The 22,913-nt window shown below is 44.5% G+C and overlaps 1 protein-coding gene across 1 annotated transcript in view; it reads right to left on the reverse strand.

The window, feature by feature from the left end:
- Positions 1–1,943: 1,943 nt before the first annotated feature.
- The window catches only part of LOC147031315 (uncharacterized), a 43,612-nt gene continuing 22,642 nt past the window's right edge, over positions 1,944–22,913 (reverse strand). Inside the window, exons 4-5 of the mRNA XM_085861609.1 lie at positions 17,211–17,302; positions 1,944–9,595 (exon numbers count right to left, since the gene is read on the reverse strand). Of these exons, the coding sequence (XP_085717735.1) occupies positions 9,161–9,595; positions 17,211–17,302 (527 nt within the window). The 3' untranslated portion in view covers positions 1,944–9,160. The remainder of the gene's footprint in view (positions 9,596–17,210; positions 17,303–22,913) is intronic.

A 22,913-nucleotide genomic window follows, 5' to 3' on the forward strand; every position in this document is an offset into this window, starting at 1 on the left:
GGAAGGAAGCAGGGAATTTGAAGGAGGTGGGTTTGGGGTGGATTAGCAGGGGTAGAAAAGATCATTGTTTTGGATGGGGGAAGATAAGAGATGGTGGTGAACAACTGTTTTGAAGACCTGGAAGGAAGAGTGCGATTGAAGAGAGTGGGAGTTTGTTCCAAAGGTGGGGAAAAAGAGGAATGGAAGAGTGAAGGTCAGGTCAGGTATGGGAGCATGTGCCAGAACAGCGCGTCGCTGCATACACTTTCTGCCGGTACTCCAGGGGCCTCCGCCTGGCCATCCCCCAGGCAGATGCCAGGCCCATCCCCATCTCCTTGAGATGATGGTCAACCTGCTGCAACCACGAGGCATGTGGTCGGCCCACTGGCCTCCTCCACTCATGAGACTCCCTCGCTGAGAGAATCTGGTGAGCAGGTTCAGCGTCAGGAAAATGAGCCACATGTCCATACAGCCGCAACTGACGCTCACAGACTATGCAGGTAACAAATCTCATTTGAGTCAGTCTCAGCAACCGCTCGTTGGACACAAAATCCGACCAGCAATAGCCAAGGATTCTCGGAAGAGACCTGGTACCAAAGGAATTAAGTCTCCGTCTCAGATCCTTGGTCAGAGTCCAAGTCTCGCATCCATAGAGCAAGACTGGAAGCACCAAGGACCTGAAGACTTGGACTTTCGTCCTCCCGCACAGGTACCGGCAGCGCCACACCCCATGATCCAGTGAATCCATGACTCCCCAGGCCCGACCCAGACATCCATTGACCTCTGACTCACAGCCAGCAGCGACATAAATATCACTGCCAAGGTAAGTGAATCTCTTCACGACCACAACATCCTCACCACAAACAGGCACAGACAGGACAGCAGCATCCAAGATGTCATTGAAAGCCTGGATCTTAGTTTTGACTCAAGAAACCCGTAATCCCAATGGCTCCGACTCCTCATTCAGCACCTCGAGGGCCCCCAAAACGATATCTAAAGTCTCTGCAAAGATGACTGCATCATCTGCGAAATCAAGGTCCGAGATCTTGACATTCCCAAACGATGCACCGCAGCTTGATCTCTCCGACATCCTCCCGAGAATCCAGTCCATACAAGTGCTGAAAAGTGTGGGGGCAAGTACACACCCCTGACAAACTCCAGTAACAACTGGAAATGTCAGAGATGGAAGAGTGAAGGTGAGCAGTGATTCTTGATTTTAGTAGCTTTACCAGAAGGGGGTTACTGGCAGACCTTGAGCACCATGCGGAAATTTGGGGGGAGGGGGGGGAATATATCTCAGACAGACGGGGTGGGGGGGGGGCGAGGCCGGAGAGGAGACTGTAGAAGACAGAAAGACCACTGACCTGCCTGCGGTGAAAGAGTGAGAGACCCAAAGACTCAGCTTCACTGCGGGAGATACAAATGATCCGAAATGCCTTGGTTTCCACATTGTGAAGCCGAGAAAGGTGAGAGGCGGAAGCACCAGCCCAGTGGGTAGAGCATTACTCCATCAGACTGCAGACGAAAGCTTTGTTTGTGGTTAGGAGCTCAGGTGTGCCAAGGAAGGACTTTGTACGACGGAGGATGCCCAGTCGGCGACTGGCTTTGAAGGCCAGTCGATCTTGTGACTGCAGAGATTTCTTTTTTTTCTTTGGCTGCTCTAACTGTTGTCAATCACTTTATGAAATCCTGTATATTGGATCATTGTAAAGATCACAATCACTGTATGTTGGATCACTACAACCACAGTCAATCACTGTAACCACAGTCAATCACTCCAATCACTGTATGTTGGATCACCCAACCACAGTCAACCACAGTCTCCAACCTCAATGAATGATTCCCACCATTGTCAATTACTGTACTGGATTCTGTCAGTGTGTAGTACACGAGGTGTTTCGTAACTCAAATTCCACCAGCTAGTGTCAACAGGAACACAAATAAATATGGCCAAAGGTCGAAGCTTCGGATTCCATGGTTCCTTTATTTCATGTTGACTTTAAAGCAAACAACACGAAAAACAATACTTGATATCTTACAAATCTACAGAACAATCTGAATATAAACCAATCAATACGCTTAATAACAAGAAAAGGAGTACAGAGTTGTGAAATGTTAATTACAGAAATTGCTCGGACATGTTGAAATCGGGTCATTCGTCGTCAACGTTAAAATACAGTGATCGCTCGTTCTCCGTCTAAGATCGTCTGATAAAGAGACAATAAAATGGTCAATCAAAAAAAAAAAATAATAATAATAAAAAAAACTTGATTGTGGTTACGGAATCGGTCACGATAAAATAAAGATCAAGAATGCTTATATAAATGGCGATGAGGTTCGATATTTGGATAAATAATACAGAATTCTAACTGAGGTACATTGGCAGGACGTCTGCTCTGATCCGCCCTCTCCAAATGGCACCATGGCTTTTTCTCTCTGGCTCTGAAGGGCACCGCAATGTGGTGAAAAGTTTCCACCAAACACGGGTTTGCAAGGATGGATACAGTGGCCATTGCAAGCGGGTAAGTTGGTCATCATCATGTTCAGAAGGGCGGATTTGCCACTAGCAGAAATCCGGGTCAGAAAGTTCACAGGTTGAGTCAGGTCCATGGAGTCACAGAAGTCCTTTGCTGAAGTGCCACGGTTGGTGAGAGAGGTACCAACACCCAGCCAATTTAAATCACCACGTATGAGGGAGAGAGAGAGAGAGAGAGTTGGGATGAGTGCTTAAAAGTCGTTATATGTTGAATGAGAAAGAAATGTCAGTGCAGTCGTCACTGTTAGGAGGAGGGAACAACACAGACAAACAAGAGGTGGGAAAGGAGGGGAAGTCGCAGCCAAGGATACTCGTTGGGCATTGGAGGTGTAAGTGGAGTGCATGGGGTTCTTCATGGAAAGTGCAACTCTGCCACCAGGATGGGGTTTAGGCCTATCTCACTGGAGGAGACAAGAGCTGGGGAGAGACACGAAGGAGTCAGGGATGCTCTATGGGAGGAAGGATTCTTTTCAGCAGATGATATCCAGTTTAACAGCAATGGCCTGGATTGTAGGATTTGTCAAGTTGGAGCGGAGGCCTCGGATGTATGAGGTCCACACAGTGCGGGACAGGGGATGAGGTGCTGTTTGCAGGGTGCAGGGATGTGGAGATGGGGTGAGGGAACCAGGAGAGGGGGTGGGGGCAAGGGGTGGGTTTGGAAGGAAGTGGGCATGCAGGTGATGATGAAGGGGAGGGTACTGACACGGAGGGGTTTGACACCGTTAATGGGGGGTTGATGGTTGTGTTTAGGAAACCTCTGTAAACTGGACTTCTCATGATTCGCAATTTTGAAATACGGAGACAAACACCATGGTTGGGGTAAAATGAATGGTCGGTGAAGGCCCAGAAGAAAGTATTTCTGAAGGTATGGGTGGACGGACGATCGATTGACCAAGCGTTTGTGAGTTAGACAGGTTTGGGAATGAAACTTTGTGAAGAAGAAGAAGAAGAAGAAGAAGAAGAAGAAGAGGGAAAGGAGGAATAGATTGAGATGAATAAAAAGAGCACCTGGGTGTTACTGATGGAGTAAATAAGAAAAGTGAAGCAGTTTAAAATGTTACCAAAAGCTTTCAAAGCAAAATGCAAATTAATTCAATTAAAAGTTGTGTCAGTTCAAATGGGAGGTATTGAGAAAGGAAAAGAATGAATGAAAGAAGGAAATACAGGCAGAAAGAGTTCATGATTTTGTTTTGTTTTTTAAAGCGAGGAGGGGGAAAGCAAGATAAGGTTAAGGAGCGTGAAAGGGCAATGGTTGGGATAAATAAAGCTGAACAAGGCACACTGGGTGATCGTCGAGAAAGAATTTGTCTGCTGCCACTAGCTGAGGCCTTGAGAAGTAGGCCAGACACTCACAGGGACATCAATTCGACAACATACCCACAATGAGTTATGGTTAAATATGGAAGAATGGACAATTACACAGCCAGCAACACATGGACGAAAAGAAAGCGGAAAGACATGACGGATCTCATCCAGAAAACATGGCTTTTATGAACTGGAAGTCGAGGCAAATGTGCTCAGATTTGGAGCCAGAATATATACAAGGAATGGGACAATTTGAAAATATCAAGTCAGGAAGCTTCCAAAATCCCACTCCAGCATGGCTGAACAAGGAAGAAGAGGGAGATGGCAATAGGTGATGTACAATGGTCAGAATTGAAAAATCACAATTGAGGGAAAGGAATAGCAGAGAGACAGGAGGGAGGATATGGGGAGTGTGGAGAGAAGTGCAAAATGCTTGGGAGGAAACAAGTTGGTTTTCTAAACAATTCCTTAATATAATGCTCGAAGAGCTTTGTACATATTATTACGTGCATGAGGAGTGGGACCCTCTATGTGTGTATAATACACACACACACACACACACACACACACACACACACACACACACACACACACACACACACACACACACACACACACACACACACACATACACACACACACACACACACACACACACACACACACACACACACCCCATTCGTCCAGACAGTTGAATTCCCCCACTTTTCTTATGTCTATTGCATCCTGTATTTTAATGTGACTTCTAATTCCAGTTTCCACCAGGTGGTTCTACAAGATAAACATTTACAGAGAAAATTGTGGTCCTCCCGCCACTCCGAACCCCAGACTGAGAGTTTGATTTTACTCCCACCTCCCCCTCCCTTACCCCCCTGACATACCCTGAGTACAACGACCAGTTTTCAACTCATTCCATCCAGCAGTTTAGGAGTGCATAGAAGTCAAACACAAATATAATGACATTTAGTATGATAATTTCTTCACTTCCTTGATATCTATGGTTTTCATGCAGAGAAATGGTATTTTATTATGATTTGTGATACGCCATCACACCAGGATCAGCGCGACACGATACATATTAACACAGAGAGAATTAGGGTCCTCCTCTCACCCGAATTACCTCTGCCACCGAAGGTGAAGAAGGTTATGTTCTCACCCCTTTCTGTCTGTCTGTCTGTTTGTTTGTGTGCAGGATATCTCAAAAAGTTGTGGATGGATCTGGATGAAATTTCGTGGGCAGGTTTTACTGTGTGACAAGGGCGAACTGATGAGATTTTGGTGAAGATCCGGATCCGGATCCGACGACGACAATAATTTATTGAGTGATTCTTCACCATTGAGAGATCGGGCCAAAAACGACATATAGCATGATATTTCAAAAAGTGTAGTGGGCCCGATATGTTCTCCTGGATCAGGCGTTACGTGGCGGAGGTATGCGCTCGACTGAGTGCCCTTCTGGTTTGATTTGTTTTGATGTACAATAGTACAGAGCATTGTTGCTGCTGAAGCAGTTTGTTGGCAAGGGTTATAATGTACTGGGTGGTTTGTCATTGCCTGCCCAGCATTGGTTGTCCATGCTCTGAACTTTTAAATGCTGAGCATCAAGCGAATTTAAAAAAAGTCTTTGGTATGACTCGGTTGGGGTTTGAACCACCGCCCTCCCAGAGATGGAGCAGACGCTCTAACGATTACGCCACAGAGTCTGATTCCCCAACCCTGAGAGTTATGCCAAAGAGTCCAGAGTAAGAAATGACCAGCTGCAGGTGTGAACTGGCAGTTCCATGGGGGCAGTAATAGCAAGCCTGGCAGTATGGACAGTGTTCTGAGGACTGCCACAATCCGCAACAGAACGAGCCATCCAAAACTACCTGCTGGCAGAAAAGTGGAACACTGACATAAGTTCCATCTCGGATCCTGCTATCCGCAACCAGGTAGACTATTATAAACACCGAACACCCCGATGCCCTCACCATGTGCCCCATCGCCCCCGATGCACACTCCACAGCCCCACCCCAAGCAGAACCACTCATCTCCTCCTCACCGCTTCCTAACAGTGTGGTCCTCCAGTACTCGAGGTCACCATTCAGGTATTCCAGATCTCTCGATTCAAGGTATTAATGGAGCTCTGGATATTATATGTTGAACAGAAATGTTTCTCTCACAGGATGTTTCCGATTTGTCTGTGTCTCTCCTTTGCTATTCTCTGTTCCACTTTGACAGGCCCCTCCCCCACTCGTAAACTCTATTGCTCATTGTCCATTTCCCACACCAACTTCTGCACACCCTTTAGAATACTCCTGGCTATGTATAGGTCTCTGCTACCACCTAATGTGGTATATTATCCACCCAATGATGATGATTCCACATATAACTCTACTTCCTATAATATGAATAAACTCATAACCATTCATCTCCATCTCCATCTCCACCTCCATCTCTCTCGTCTCTTTTCCTGATCATCTTCAGTGATTTCAACCGTCATCACATCAGCTTGCTGGGTGTCGGCTCTGCAACAACCAGACATTGCAGCAAAGGCCTTCTGCGACTCTGGATCTGACCTATCTGTAAACTTCCCAACCTGAATTGTAACAACTGGTACATCGTCCTAGATATAGTAATGACTTCTATAGTCCTGTTCCTCTTCTGCCCATCTTGGTTCTTTTGATCACTTTCTTGTGAAAGCCTACATCTCTCTGACTATTGTAAGGAAACACCCTCAACAACACAGAATAGGGCTGTCTGTACAGGGCAAACAGCTGGGATTGTATTCTGCACTTCCTCAAAAGAAATAGGCCACCATTTACACAGACCCAGATCGTGATTCCACTTTAGAATACTTTCACAAAAGCCTACTTTGTCTCATGCACTGGTTTATCTCATACCGCCTGCAGCTATCCTATCCTTCATCGAGGCCGTGGCACACCGAATTCTGTTGAGAGGAGGTTGCAGTCAAGCAGTTTGCTTTCTCAACATGGAAAGCAAACCTGACTGAAGGAAACCAGTTCATTCCATAAGGATCAGAATAATTTTGTGTCCATCCTGAGGCATGCCAGAAAACACCATCTTGCAAACACCAAGGCTGAACTGTCCAACAAGTCTCTTTCCTGTAAGCCATGGTGGAGCCTTGTCAAGTCCGTCTCTGGAGAATGCCACCCCCTCCCCCCCACCCCCACCTCCCGCCGATGCCCTCCCTCATCTGAAAGGGAATTACTGCAGACGTAGTCTGAGATTAGGCAGAATGTCTAAACTCTGCGTTTGCCTCCAAATCTTGTGTCCCAAAACCCATCCTACTCTGTCCTCATCTTACCCCCTCATACCCACTGTCTACTGGTATCCTTCTCACTTGTGAAAGTTGAGAAAGTTCTGTCCAGCCTTGACTCTGCTTTGGCAATGGGCCACAATGGCATCAGTGCTCAGTTTCACAAATGCTGCTCTGCAATTTTTGCTTCCCATTTGTCTGCGACATTTCAGTCGGTCCTTCACCTTTAGCTGTCTCCCATTGGCTTGGAATTCAGCAAACATTACTCTCACCTCCAAGAATGGTGCAAAAAGAGATCAGATCACCCACAGACCAGTGACCTTACTTTCAATCACAAGCAAAGTCATGGAATGAATCATTGCTGCTGATGTCAAATCTTTCCTCGTTTCAAACAGCCTGGTCTCTGACCATCAGTTTGGATCCTGTTCTGGTCACTGAATTATGGACATACCGCTGCTCCTCTCTAAGCAATGAATGGAGGCCATAAACTCACTCAGGAGGTCAGAATGGTTTCCTTGCACATGTCTCTGACATTTGACAGTCTGGCATCCTGCTTTGCTTGCCAAGCTCTCTGTCTGTGGCTTACTCTCTTACTTCCTCCACTCACGCAGTCACCTTGTTGTTAATGGAACCCTCTCCTTCCCTCTCCCAGTGGAGGCTGGAGTTCCCAAAGACAGTATGATTGGCCCAGTCTTGTTCCTCATTGAAACAAATGACATCTTGAATTCTCTGGAAAACCCTCTCTTCCGTTTTTCAGATGACTCCACATTGTGCCATGCAGTAACCCCATCCCTTTGCTGGGTACACAGCAACTGCGTCTCTCTGTCTGTCTCTGTCTCTCACGATTTGGAACCAATTTGACTGGTCTGAGAAATGCAACATGTCCTGCAATCCCAAACAAAAAATCTCACTGTCTCACCTTGTCACTGGAGAAGGATTGTCAAATTAACCCACTTATCCATTTCCATGGTCAGCCATGGGAAGAGGTTCGATCTCTTGAATTTCTCGGCCTCACAATCAACTATGATCTCCCCTGGGCCAACAATACAGCAAAACTTGTCACCAAAGCCAACCACAAACTGGGTGTCCTCCATCGACCCAAGTCTTTCCTTGGAAAATCAGAGCAAGTCACAGTCTGCAAGGCCTTTGTCTCTCGCTCAATGGAGTACTGCTCTGCACTATGGGCTGGCGCCACAGCATCATATCTGTCTCTCCTGGATTATGTGGAATCTAAAGCTCTCAAAACCTATTGGTGATTTCCTGAGACAAGGCTGATGCACAAGATCTGTTGCTTTCACATTGCAGGCAGGTCGGTGATCTCTCTGTTTTCTTTTTAAATCACCTCTTCTCTGATGTTGCTTCTTCTGCTCTTTCAGTCCTCAAACCATTCCCAGAAATTCCAGGATACGTGCATTCTTCTTAGAACCCCCCCCCCCTTCTGGTTAGCTTCCAAAATCTAGTCTGACTGAGCACCTCAACTCCTTCGTTCCTCATCAAGTAACGGCCTTCCAGAGTCTGTGATATCCCACTCTTCCCTCCAGGAATTGAAGCAGGCAGTGCACCTTCATCTCATGTCATTCCCCAATCCCTTCCCTTCATTTTACAGTTACTCCCATCAGCCCATCCTAACTCAACTCTTTTACTTGCAGGTGGCAGTGCTTCCTCCCCTCTTCATTTTACTGTTCATATCTTCCTTCCTTGTTGTGTCCAACTGTTGCCTCGTTACCCCCACTGTCTGTTGATACACCCTCTTACTTTGCTCCTCCATGAGCCTCGATCTTGCAAAGAAAAAAAACAAACAAACTTGCTTTTTCAGTACAAGAATAGGCAATAACGGAGTTCACTGCTGTGATAATCATGGATTCTTGCAATGTCCCATTTATTCTACTGCCATCATGACACAGAATGACCGGACTATGCAAACCAATAACGAGAAGAGGAAAATAGTTTGATGGAACACTTGTGATCTGCTGGCCGCGTGCAATGGCCATTTTTCATCTGAATAGACACCGTAGTGTTTCAAGCATATATCTTATTCAAAGATGTTTGAAATGCATTTACTCTTGCCATGTAGGCCTTTCCTAAAAAGTCTCATCCCGCGTATCTGACAAGGGCCGATTCTGGGAACGAAGGATTCCCATATGTGCCTTGAACAGTATTTTCTGAATTTCCAGTTTTGCGAGCTGTTTGGAGAATTGGTCTTGCACCTGCCTCAATTCACTGGCAACATAATGGCCAAAGGAGGCATTCTCGTCATCATTCCTGTGATTACGTCTTTCCACGAGCTTGTTCAAAGATTCCATCATCGTCTTAAAGATGGAATCGTCCGCAGATTTTTGCTCCACATCAGGTGCAAGTCGTTCATGGAAGGGAAACGGGCTTTTCATGGTTTCTGGCATCATCTCACTCCATTCCACTTCATCCCGACAGTTTCGTTCTTCTTCCTCATGCTTCCCTTGCTCTCCCTTTGGAACTTCCTCATGCCAATCGATCACGTTCTGTGGCTCGTTATCAGCCTGCAATGCACATAAATGTACTTTAGTCAAGTTAGCTTTAAAATAATTTGTAACAAAATAATAATCTAACAAATAAGACTGCATCAATCAGTTGGACCATCACAATTACCGACAAGAACCTGGAAAATAAATCCACAAACTCAATAATTATAATGTTGTGCTAATAAGTTTTACTATATTTATACCCCTTTGTAACACTACGAAGATGTGTGCACTAATGTGTGCAACGTTTATGTCGAATAATTGACCTTTTCTCGAGATAAACATACATGCGCCAGAAGTTGCTGTCATTACCCATGTGTTGATTTCAAACTTTGATTCATCAGGATTGAGCAAGTAAACATCAAGATAAACCAGCTCTTCGTCTTCTTCTTCTTCGTCTTCTTCTTATTTATGCCACACAACGCTGCGGGGTAGCAATATTGGCAGAGGATGCAGCTGATGCAATTCCCTTTGTAGGTTAGGGCAGGAACTTTTAATTTATTCAATGGTGCCAGCGATAGCTAGCCTTCTCTTCATGAAGTACACTGTGGGATCTTTAACGTATACCAACAATTGCTAGCAGATGGCACGCCCGTTTAACGTCCATCCGAGGGACGGCGCACACATTGATGAATCACCCTGCGTGTGAAACAACGGGATGACAGTTTGTAGCTGGGCCGAGATTCGAACCCAGGCTCCACAGCTTAGAGGCAAGTGTGTGTACCTCTAGGAGTCTAGGCCATCCTGTCAGATCACGAATTAACCATTAACAAAAACGAATCCTTTTGTTTAAACAATGGATATTTTTTACCAATCATAACTTAGATTTTTTTTTTTTTAATATATATATATAACCAAACTGAGATGGGCTGGTTTGGAGCAGTTTCAGTGTGACAATTACAAAGTGTTCTTTTCTGGTTACGAAATGTGTAAAATAAATAAGAGTGGCAGTGATTAGTAATAAGGAGATGGCAGCGTCACGACTGGGATACAACCCAGTGAAGGATAGCTAAATATGAGTGAGGTTGAAAGGACATCCGGTGAACACCACCATCATTCAGATAAATGCTCCAAATTCTGCTGCAGATGAAGAAAATGTGGAAGAGTTTTATGGAAAAATTGCAGGAACTGGTATAGCAGGTGCCTAAAGGAGATGTTTAAATTATTATGGCAAACTGGAATGAAAAAAATTGGAAAAGCAGGAGCACCGGTGATGGCAGGGAAGCACGGACTTGGTATTCAAAATGAGCCAGGGAAACGAATGTTGTCGTTCTTTGTGGAGAATGAGCTCGTAATTGCGAACACGTGGATCAAACAACCCAACCGTAGACTGTACACATGGACTTCACACGATGCGCAACATAGAACTCACAACACATTGTAATCAACAGAGGATGGAAAAGTGCTGTACAATCTGGCAACGCGCTGCCAGGTGCAGACTGTAGGACAGATCATGAACTCCTTGTGGCAAAGCTACGAGTCGAACTGAGAAAAGTGAAAAAAAAAAAAGTCAAAAACTCTCACCAGATATGAGCTTGGAAATGTATCGAAACAACATGCAATAAAGGTACAAAAACAAAATAAAAATGTTTTGCACAGCTGGACTTGGTTGACTAAATGCCAGACTAATTGTGGCAAGAGGTTGAAGACATCATAAAGTAAGAGGCCAAAAACAACAGGCCAAAAGCAAACAGAAAGAAGAAGGCAAAATGGCTGTCAGAAGAGACAATAAACTCTCCATGCTCTACGCTCACACCCCCAGGAATACCTCTGGCTACGGCTTCCCCTCTACTCCCACGTAATGTTTATATGCGTGCTGTACCGTCCACCAAACAGTGATCACTCCATTTACACCTCACTTTCCGAAAGCATGGATCAATTTCTATCCATCCATTCATCCAAACTCTCTCTTCCTTATTTGTGGTGACTTCAATTATCATCATGCCAATTGGCTGGGTGTGGGTACCTCTCTCACCTGTCATGGCACTTCAGCAAAGTATTTCTGCGACTCATTGGGACTGACTCAATCGGTCAACTTCTCGACCCGGATCACAACCAAATGGTACTCTATCTCTTCTGGGTTTGATTTTGACAAATTTCCCAGAAAATGTCTGCAATTGTTCTTCTTCTTCTTCTTCTTCTTCTTCTTCTTCTTCTTCTTCTTCTTCTTCTTCTCCAATCAGTTCATATGACCATATGCTGGTTAAAGTGGTCATCTCTCTGGCCGCTATTACAGAACCACCTCAGCGCCGCCGAGTCTGGCATTTCACTCAGGGCGACTGGCAGGGACTTCAAGCAGCCATCAAACTTCGAGACTGGTCTCCCATCTCTACTTTCTCTGACATAAACTCATCCTGGGAATTCTTTCAAAGAAATTTGCTCCCTCTCATGCACAGATTTATCCCATCTTGCCTTCAGTTGTCCTACCCTTCCTCCTGCCCATGGTACGCTGAAGCATGTGGTGAGGCACTTGTCCTGAAACAAATTGCCTTCGCCTCATGGAAGGCAAATCCAACTGAAGGCAATCTCAGTTCCTTCCATAAAGCTCGGAACAACTGTGTGTCTACCCTGAGGAGAGCCAGGAAACAACATCTTTCTAATCTCAAGTCTGAACTCTCAAACTTCTCTCCCTCCTCCAAATCCTGTTGGCATCTGGTTAAGTTCGTTTCTGGTGAATGTTCCCCTTCATCCCTCCCCTAACCTCAAATGGCTGCACAGCTGACACTGCACATAAAAAGGTTGAATGCCTAAATTCTGTGTTTGATGGGTTTGGAACACAAGATTTAGAAGCACTTTCTGTACCAACCTTACCCAGTTGCACCCAGCTGTTCCTGGATGCTGTCCTTTTCTGCTGACAAGGTGGAGAGCTTGCTGTCAAACCTTGACTCCAATTCTGCAACCGGTTGAGGCAGCATCAGCCCTTGTGTCCCAAAAACCTGCTCTCCTGCTCTTATCTGTTCTATTCACCCTCTCATTTGTTCAAGGTCATCTGCCATCTGCTTGGAAATCAGCAAACATTACTGCCCTGCAATAAAAAGGTGCAAAAATAAATCCCTTCAACTGCAGACCAATCAGCCTTCTCCCAATCATCAGCAAGGTTCTGGAATCCATCATCGCTTCAGACATTAAATCCTTCCTCTTCTCCAATGGCTTGATTTCCGATCATCAATTTGGTTTCAGACCAGGTCACTCAATCCTGGATATGCTGCTTCTACTCTCCCAACAATGGATGGAGATCCTCAATGCCAGACTTGAGATCAGAGCCATCTCCCTGGACATATCACGTGCTTTTGACATGGTCTGGCACTCTGCCCTGCTCACCAAACTCTCTTCCTATGGCATCCATGGACATCTCCACTCATGGCTCGCACACTTCCTCTTCTGTCACAGTCAACATGTGGCTCTTGATGGAATTCCCTCATCCCCTCTTCCTGTCCAGGCTGGAGTTCCTCAAGGTAGCGTTCTGGGCCCTGTTCTTTTTCTGGTTTTCATCAATGATCTCTCCGACTCTCTGGAAAATCCTCTTTATCTCTTTGCTGATGACTCCACCCTCTGCGGTACCATCTGTCATCCCTCAGACCGGCAAGCAGCAGCTTCTTCGCTCACTGCAGATCTGGGTAAAATCGCAAACTGGTCCAACACGTGGAACATGTCTTTCAATCCGGACAAATCTCACACTCTCACTATGTCTCTCCGAAAGGACCGTTTAGAAAAACACCCATCCATTTTCTCAACAATCCTCTGGAAGAAGTCCGTTATTTAAAGCTTCTGGGTCTCACTATCTGCCATGACCTTTCCTGGGAAAGCCACATTTTAAAGCTCACCTCCAAAGCCAGTCGCCGACTGGGAATACTCCGTCATGCAAAGTCCTTTCTCGGCTCACCTGAGCTCCTGACCACTTACAAAGCTATTGTCCGCAGCCTGATGGAGTACTGCTCTCCCCTCTGGGCTGGTGCTCCTGCCTCCCACCTTTCTTGGCTTCACGCTGTAGAAACCAAGGCATTTCGGATCATTGGCATCTCCCGCAATGAGGCTGAGTCTTTGGGCCTCTCACTCAATCACCGCAGGCTGGTCGGTGGTCTTTCTGTCTTCTACCATCTCCTCTCCAGCCTCGCCCCCACTGCTCTCTCTGCGATTTGTCCCCACCACATTTCCACAGGGCGCTCAAGGTCCGCCAACAACCCCCTTCTGGTAAAACTACCAAAATCACGAATCACTGCTCACCTTCACTCTTTCATTCCTCTCTTTTCCCGCCTTTGGAAAAACTCCCTCACTCTATTCATTCCCATTCTTCCCTCCAGGCCTTCAAAACAGCTGTTCACCATCACCTCTTATAATCCCCCATCCAAATCCTCGATCTTTTCTACCCCCGATAATCCACCCAAGCCCACCTCCTTCAAATTCCCTGCTTTCCTTCCTGAAAGTCCCTGTAATGTCCATCTTCTATTCCCCATGCTCCCCACCCCCATCCCTCTCCCTTCCACAGATCTCCTAATGTCTCTGTTCCCCACTGTTTTGTCCTTCCCACTCCCACCCCTCTTGTCTCATGCCCCCCCCTTGCTGTGCGTTTTGTGTTAGCTCTCACACGAGCCTCGACAAGGTAAAAAAGAAAAAAGAAAAAAAAAGCCAAGGCATTTTGGATCATTGGCATCTCCCACGATGAGGCTGAGTCTTTGGGTGTTTCAATCTCTCACCGCAGGTAGGTCAGTGGTCTTTCTATCTTCTACCGTCTCCTCTCCAGCCTCGCCCCCGCACCCCACCCCCCGCTCTATCTGTGATCTGTCCCCCCATATTTCCGCATGGCGCTCAAGGTCCACCAGCAACTCCATTCTGGTAAAACTACCAAATCAAGAATCACTGTTCACCTTCACTCTTTCATTCCTCTTTTTCCCCACCTTTGGAACAAACTCCCACACTCTCTTCAATCCCATTCTTCCCTCCAGGTCTTCAAAACAGCTGTTCACCACCATCTCTTATCTTCCCCCCATCCAAAACAATGACCTTTTCTACCCTCGTTAATCCGTCCCAAACCCACCTCCTTCAATTTCCCTGCTTTCCTTCCTGAAAGTCTCTGTGGTGTCCATCTTGTTTACCCTGTGTACCGCCATCCCTCTCCCTTCCACAGATCTCCTAATCTCTCTGTTCCCCACTGTTTTGTGCTTCCCTCTCCCACCCCTCTTGTCTCCTACTCCCTTTGTTATACATTCTGCATGTTAGCTCGTATCCGAGCCTCGATATTGTATACAAAAGAAATAAATAAATAAACAAATACAAACTAATAGAAAAAACGAGATAGCAACATTATGGTGACCTTCAAACAAAGAGAATGAGTAACAACCAATAGTGATCGAATGTGAGGTACACGGAGCCCTGAAAGAGCTGGGAAATCGAAAAGCCCCAGGTTCCAATGAAATTTCTCTTCATCGAGGTTAGTTGGGGAGGAGGCAATCAAAATGTTAACAGCTCTCTGTACACAGCTCTGGAGCAGGATTGTATGGCCTAGAAAGTGGAAGCAGTCAGTCTGTAAACCTTTGGCAAAAAGAAAGGCTATCGAAGAGAAAGTTCAAATAACAAAACCTTATGATTTTTCACCTGATCGCCACCAAATTTGCATAAGTGTCTGTCGTACCCAGGGTCAGGTCATGAGGCACAACCTCCCCGCACCCCATCAGAGAGGGTGGGGGTGACTTAAGACTTCCGCATGTACACGTGCCAGAGTGTAAGTGTTTTCTTGACCCCTGCTGCAGACAGGGGGGATTATTAGCCGTGGCACGAAATATATATTGCCCCACCTCCCCCACCCTTCCCCTCCCCAGGAGCGAGTGTCCCAACTCATCCACCTAGTTTTGTCATAATCTGTCCACAACTTTTTGAAATATCGTGCTACATATCGTTTTTAGTGCTATCTCTCAATCGTGAAGAATCACTTAAGGAATAAAAATAACTCCAGTATCCGGATCCGGATCTTCACCAAAATCGAAAGTTTGTCCTCGTCACACACCAACCTGTCCACCAAGGTTCATCCGAATCCGTCCACAACTTTATGAGATGGCGTACTGTATAAAGTTTTTGGCCCTATCTCTCAATGGTGTTCTTGTCAACTTCTCTTCCAGCATATATCTCATCATGTTGGACATCATTCCACAAAAAGGCTGGCCATAGTTCCTTTCAAACAATTTCCTCAAGGCTTTGGAACAAACTCCCAATTTCATTTCGAAATATAATTACAGTTTAATCTTTTAAAAAGTGCCTGAAAACAGTGGCAAGGCGTACAGTCCTGGATGGGTCACCACTCCGACATAGGTTACCCCAAATAGTTATTACCCCATTACATTGGTACTCATTTCACCAACCTCGGAAGGATGACAGGCTGAGTCAACAGCCAACAGGGGGCTCAAACTCAGGACCAAAAGGTCCCATCTTAACCACTAAGCCAACACCAGGCACACATCCTCCCTTTACTCTGGTACATCTGTCCTAGGTACCCTGGCCAAATCACAAAATTCCTACACATTCTCCAAGGTACAATAAGTTTAGATATAAAAATGACCCCAGTGAATTTGCACAAAAAACCCCTGAATATTACTTCCATCTAATTCATCGGGAATAGCACAATGATCATCGAGCAGTGAAGACACGTTGATGCCCTTTTGCTATTCCACCTGAAACAATTACATCGAAGCGGGATGTGTTGAACGTTTTCCCACCAATGGTGTAAGCAACTTTTCCACCTGTTTAGTTTCAACACGGCAAACAAAATGTTACATAACTCAAGCCAGGAATTCAAGGAAATGTCCCATTCCCAGTGATATAGACACACTATGCGTCGACACCTCTCACTGTATCATGGTGAAGAATGTCCAAACTGCAAATTGAAAAAAATGCATTGCCACAAGGTGAATATTAAAAGGTCATGTTGTCAAATACCTTCACACATTTCCATCAGAGAATAATGGAATGCTGAGTAATCGATAACTATAAGACAGGTGTGTGCGTGTGTGTGTGTGTGTGTGTGTGTGTGTGTGTGTGTGTGTGTGTGTGTGTGTGTGTGTGTGTGTGTGTGTGTGTGTGTGTGTGTGTGTGTTCATTTTGCTCAGAAATGGCCAAACTGATCTTCGTCAACCTATCAGAGGAAGAGGAGAGGAGATTGGGACCATACTCTGTGCAGAGCATTGGTGCTGCTTTAGCAGTCTCCTTGGCTATTGGGCACAATCTTGGATGGGTTGCCACTCCGACACAGGATACCAGCAATCTGGCACTCATTTTACCGACCTCGGAAGGATGACAGACAGAGTCAACCCCACCTGGTATTAACCCAACAGTCAAGTGGGATTTGAACTTACGATCCGAGGATCCCAAGCCCACCACCCTAATCATCAAGTCAACACCAGGCATTGAGTGTTTCACGCAAACAAATTTTTGGAAAAAAAAAAAAAAAGTTCGATTACATATTTTTAATCCCTCTTATAGTGCCTAAGCATTTGTAGCTATGTGAAAGGAAATATTAAATGATCCCTGACCCCATATTTTCCACTGATGTGCTTTGAAAACAAATTGGTTTTGAATCAATTTAGGTAGCAACAATAAACCAGCAATCACATTCCATTTTTTTGGGTTTATTTCTATAACGTACCTCGAATCCACGACTCATTGTCTGTGAACGATTTCTGATTTCTTTCATATTTTCTGAACTGGTGGTCTGAATGTCTTCCTTCACATCAGCATCTATGTAAATAACAAAAAAAAAAGAAAATTAAAATGATGTCTGTGCAAGTATATTTTCTAGCGACAATTGCTCCAGCCAAAAATATGTCTATCGCATGCACCAACGCATCCGTTGAGCAAAGCAGAGCAGTTTTAACTTGCTTAACAAGTAGTTTGAGCCAGCAATGCATCCAGCGATCAAAGCAATCATCAATTAACTCCAAACAATTTGTGCCATGTACCTCCAGTGAGAAAAAAAACAAAAAAAACGGAGAAATGCAGTGAGAAAAGCATTTTAGGCTGTGAAAATCAGAAATAAAAGTGAAGCGAAGAAGCAATAGATCAAGAGATCAGGTCGACGAGTCAGGAAATAACTTCAGCAATGCAGTGTGTAGTTTGCTTGTATAATATCCAATTGGCAGGAGGGAATATATATATATATATATATATATATATATATATATATATATATATATATATATATATATATATATATATATATATATATATATATATATGTGTGCAGTGTATATTTTTTTTTAATCGACACCGATGTCCAGGTCCAACACGATGGTTCAAAGGGTGCACACTTACCTTTGAGGTGTCCATTCTGGGTTGGATTATATTATCAGCGTTTCAATAAACCGTTGGATTGGTGCTTTGCATCACAGTTGTTGCATCTGCTCTCTCAAGGGTCGATTGGCCCACAACTGTTGTTGCACGTGCACAAGACTAGGTGTTGGAGCTTAAGGATCCCACGGTTGTGCTGGGTTAGCAAAAACTCAGATCTGGCAGTATCATGTTGGCAAAAATTTACTGGATTCCAGATAGACTCGGATGGACTTCCAGTATGTGATTTTTTTTTTGTTTGTTACATGATCAAAGCTCGTGGAAGAGCTAGAATCAAGCAGATGTAAATTGATCGCGAGGGAGCCACATGGTCTCAATCTAAGCTGCGTCGACAGGTACAGCTGGCCACAGCAATGCTTGCATTACAATACGACGATGTCCTTTCATCTTTTAATTAATCTATATATAGAAGGAACCAAGTTTTTTTTTCCATCATGCTGCATTGCAAAGGGTTTCTGCTGCAGGAGAAAAGTACAAATGGTACCGTTGGAAAGGTAATAATCAATTTACTTGGTTGGAAAGCTAATAATTTGATTTACTTGTAACAAATATTTGTTTGTTTAATCACAAACTTGCTGGTTTCAAAAGCCTCTTTCCAGATTTGATGAAGAAGCAACACTAATGGTTTATTAATGCAGTGGTTCAAACAAAACATTTATTATTCTACCAAAGCAGGAAACCTTTAGGACGACACAACAGGAGCAAACAAAATTATACACACTCAGTGTACAAAGCATTAGGAACACCTGCTCTTTCCCTAAAATAGACTGATCATGAGAACCCAGGAGAAATCTGTGATTCCTTATTGATTGCACCTGTTAAATCCACTTCAATCAGTGTTGATTAAGGGGAGGAAACAAGTGAAAGGAGGATTTTTAAGCCTCGAGACGACTGAGACATAGATTGTGCATGTGTGGCATTCAGAGGGTGAATGGGCAAGACAAAATATTTAAGTGCCTTTGAACGGGGTATGGTAGACGGTGTCAGACGCACCAGTTTAAGTGCGTCTCGAACTGCAGGCCTGCTGCTTGACATTGTTTTTCAATTCCTATTCTAATGAAACGCGACTCGCATTGACTAATCAAATCTAAACGCAACCTAAACAGCAATCTCGATTTACGCCATAGTTGTGTTCTTGAAGATAGTCGTGTAAATTAAAACCAATTTCCCCAAAATAAATAATGTAATCGGCTTGGGTTTGAGATGGGAAATAATCGGGTTGAGAGAGGAGGGAGGGGAGGGAGAGAGGGGAAGAGAGGAGAGAGGGAGAGAGGGAGAGAGGGAGAGAGGGAGAGAGGGAGAGGACAGAATGGTGAGGGGTGTATGTGGGGGTTAAAGAGAATATGTTCTGCTTAATGACCAAACACACACACACACACAAAAATACTCATGTCAGAACAGCTGTACACACAATAACTCAACATAGTTTATAATGTAATCTGCTGGCACACCTGCAAAAACTTTGATATTCCAATTCCAGAAAATTTGTGGGAACATGAACCAAAAGTAATCACTCAAAACATGGAAGTATCTTCTGCTCATGTACGAACTAATGATCCCATCGAGCGTGAACATCGAAAACAAAGCGTTGCGACCAGATATCATGCTTAGGTACAAAAAAAAGAGAAGAAGGCATAGCTGATTGAGGTGTTTATGCCAGTGATTTTGGACTAAACGATGCAGAAATCAAGAAAATGACCAAATCGCAAGACCTCAATAATGAAGTAAAAAGATATTGAAAGCTGAAAAAAGCCAAAGTTGTACCAGTGACAGTTGGAGCTCCAGTAATGATGACAAAGAACCTCACAGAGATATTAAAGAGGGGTAATACCCCTGGACGCTCACCTGCTAGTGGCTGGATAAGATAACCGGGCAACCACTGGGAGGCATGGATGACCCACAACATATATAATGGAGAAGAAAGTAAATACCTATGGATATTTTTGTGCCATGAACAAACCTTGCTACATCACAGGTGATAAAGGTTGTGGTCAAGTTTCATCAAAATTGTGTGTGTGGTTTCAGAAAAGAAAGCAAGTATATATTTTGGGGGGCAACCCCCCCCCCCCATCGAGCAAGATTGTACTAATGTCATGAACAAACTTCAATACGTCATGGGTGATGAAGGTTCTCATGAAGTTTCATCAGAATTGTGTGTATCGTTTAAGAAGAAAGCAAATACTTATTTGGGGAGGCAACCCACTCACCACCCCCCCACCCCCACACCCGTAATCTCCCTCTGTAGACCCCGTTTCTTTTTTTTTAAATGCCATCATGGCTGATGAAGATTGTGGTCAAATTTCTTTGAAATCACATGTGTAGTTTCTGAGAAGAAGCTGCAAGTATTTGTAGATGGGTGGACGGACGACGTGCCATCTCATAAGCTCCCAGGAACTACTTTACAGGTGAGCTAAAAACCATCCCTGGGAATATTATTAACAAACAAACTACAGTTGGAAGCTGTCTGAGGCTCAGTGATGATCCTGAAGAGAGCCCTCGACACGAAACTTTGACAACAGAAAACTTCACAGCTTGGTCCATGAATCGTAACCCCTTACTGAAATGAAGGTGAATACTTTGAGTCCACTCTGGGAGGACTCCATTCCACATTCTGAAACCCGCGCATGTAAATACCAATCAATGACACACACACACACACACACACACACACACACACACACACACACACACACACACACACACACACACACACACACACACTTTTATTAGTATAGATAACGTAGAAGATATGAACAATGAAAAATTGTGAAAAAAAATATAGCTTACTGTTGCACTTAATTTCTAACAAATTAAAATAGAAAAAGGAAAGAAAAGGGATGTCGCACTATGTTGGCTGCTGCTTCTGATGTCTTGTTTCTGGACATGGTGGAGAGGAAGGTGGTGGAGGTGTTACAGAGGAGGGGGATATTCACAAAATATTTTGCCTGTTATCCAGCCCTTAGCATTAGAACACCAATAGACAGGCAAACATTTTATATTTGTTTTGTTTATTTATTAAAAATTTGTTTTGGAGAACATCCACCTTCCTCGATAATGGCCTTGAGAAATGCAAGTGTCGGCAGCAGCAGCCGCCTCTCAGGTCATTTTATGTTGCTATAGTTGTAATGCTTCCTAAAGTTTGAAAACCACCCAGAACTAGCGTTAAATTGCTTCACTTCACCTTAATCACTTATGAAGTCTTTATAAATTCTTCTGGCCTTTGCTTGTATCACAAGCATGCTGCCAAGGCACATTCTCCTGGTTTTGGTTTTCAATCCATGTTCCGAGCATGCGTTCCATTTCTTCCACAATAGAACTTCGAGCATACAATGTCATTGTCGCACGCAATGAGGTTCCACATTTAGCACTATCTTTGATCTTTTTTCCGCACTATCTCTTATTATTCGCAATGTGGACTCACAAAGGTCCAGCGCACGCCTCATATCAGCTGTACGATCACCTCTTTCATACCGTCCGAAAAAACACATCCATTTTTATTTCAATAGTGATGGACTTCTTCTGTCTCTTGCTCGCACTTCCAACCTTGCTACAAAACGGATGCTTTCCCATCATGATTGCAAGGGTTACGCTTGTTGCAGCGGCACAATTCGCACGCAAAATGGGAAACACTTCACTACATGCATGATGTTACGATGGAGGGTTTCTGGGAACTGAGGGAGAGGGAATGCATGACAGGCGTGCACTATTCCAAAAATGTGCAAACAAAATACACGGAAAAAGCAAGCTACAGTACTTAGCCGCTCCTGAGACTCATGGTCATGGCTAACAGAGCTGGACAGGTAACTGTAACAGTGCTCCATCTTTTTCGATAACATTTTGCTTTGAAATACACAAAGAGAAACAACATGAGCATTCGAAGGACATCCGATTCATATAACAATGCACACTTGCAAAATACTGCAATTACTTCACTTCATGCGATAGTAAAATATCCGAGTTCTTTTCCAAGTTAACAGCTAAACCCGGCCTGAGTCTGGCTCAGCTTGGAAACGCCACTCGCCGAGTTCGGGAAGTCGGTTCGGGTGGAGCACTATCCCACGGTATCTTTTGTGGAGTAAGAATCAGTCTGGCACCCGAACCAAATGCACCCAAAGCAGCTGGAGTTGAACGCCTTGACTGGCCAATCAGTTCACGTAAGACACGGACCAAATCAACTCCTGCAGCTGACCCCACAATAATGTGGGATCACTTGGAGCCATTAAAATAGCAATAGTTGTAATTGGCATTAGAATCCTTCGGCCTGGTTTTTTTCTGAGAGCTCCTCCTGGTAAGAGGTTTTTTTTTTCTTTCTCCGAAACAATTTTTCATCAAGCCTGGTGTTGGCTTAGTGATTTAGGGTGGTGGGCTTGGGAGCTTATGGTTGTGAGTTCAAGCGCCGTCAGCCAATGAATTAACACCGGGTGGGGTTGACTCAACCTGTCATCCTTCTGACGTCGGCAAAATGAGTACGAGTGAACTGGTAATTGGGGCATTGCATCGGTGGTGCCCCCATACTCGGTAGCAGTGGCAATGCACCGTTGACCATAGCCAGTTGAAAGCACGAAATCCATGCCAGCACAATAAGTGGGAGTATTAAAAAAAAAAAAAGTAGTCGTCGTAGTCGTAGTGGTATCATGTTACAGTTGAACTGCAAGAAAACGCTTGACTCCTGCCAATTATTTAATATTCCCTTTTTGGTAGTCAGATCTTGGACTACTTTGCTACACTGTTCTAGTGCATGAGTTGTTCAAATATAGCACAACTGGGTATAAAGATAGGGGTTGAGAAAAAGTTGCGTGCAATCCACAGTTTATGCTTTGTACCACAAGTGCCAGGAAAGGGGTGAAGGAATAACAGGTTCAGCAGCAGTCAAGCAACTGTGACTGTTAATCACAAGTGTGCTTTTGTGCATGATGGATAAAGGAATAATAACTCGGAGATACAGCATTTGTTATGTAGAAAAGGATGGGGTGGGGGGGATCCATAGATCGATTGTGCTAAT

The sequence above is a fragment of the Eptatretus burgeri genome, chromosome 2 (genome assembly GCF_056783735.1).
Source record: "Eptatretus burgeri isolate ZD-2024b chromosome 2, Ebu_testis_v1, whole genome shotgun sequence".
NCBI classification, from domain to species: domain Eukaryota; kingdom Metazoa; phylum Chordata; class Myxini; order Myxiniformes; family Myxinidae; genus Eptatretus; species Eptatretus burgeri.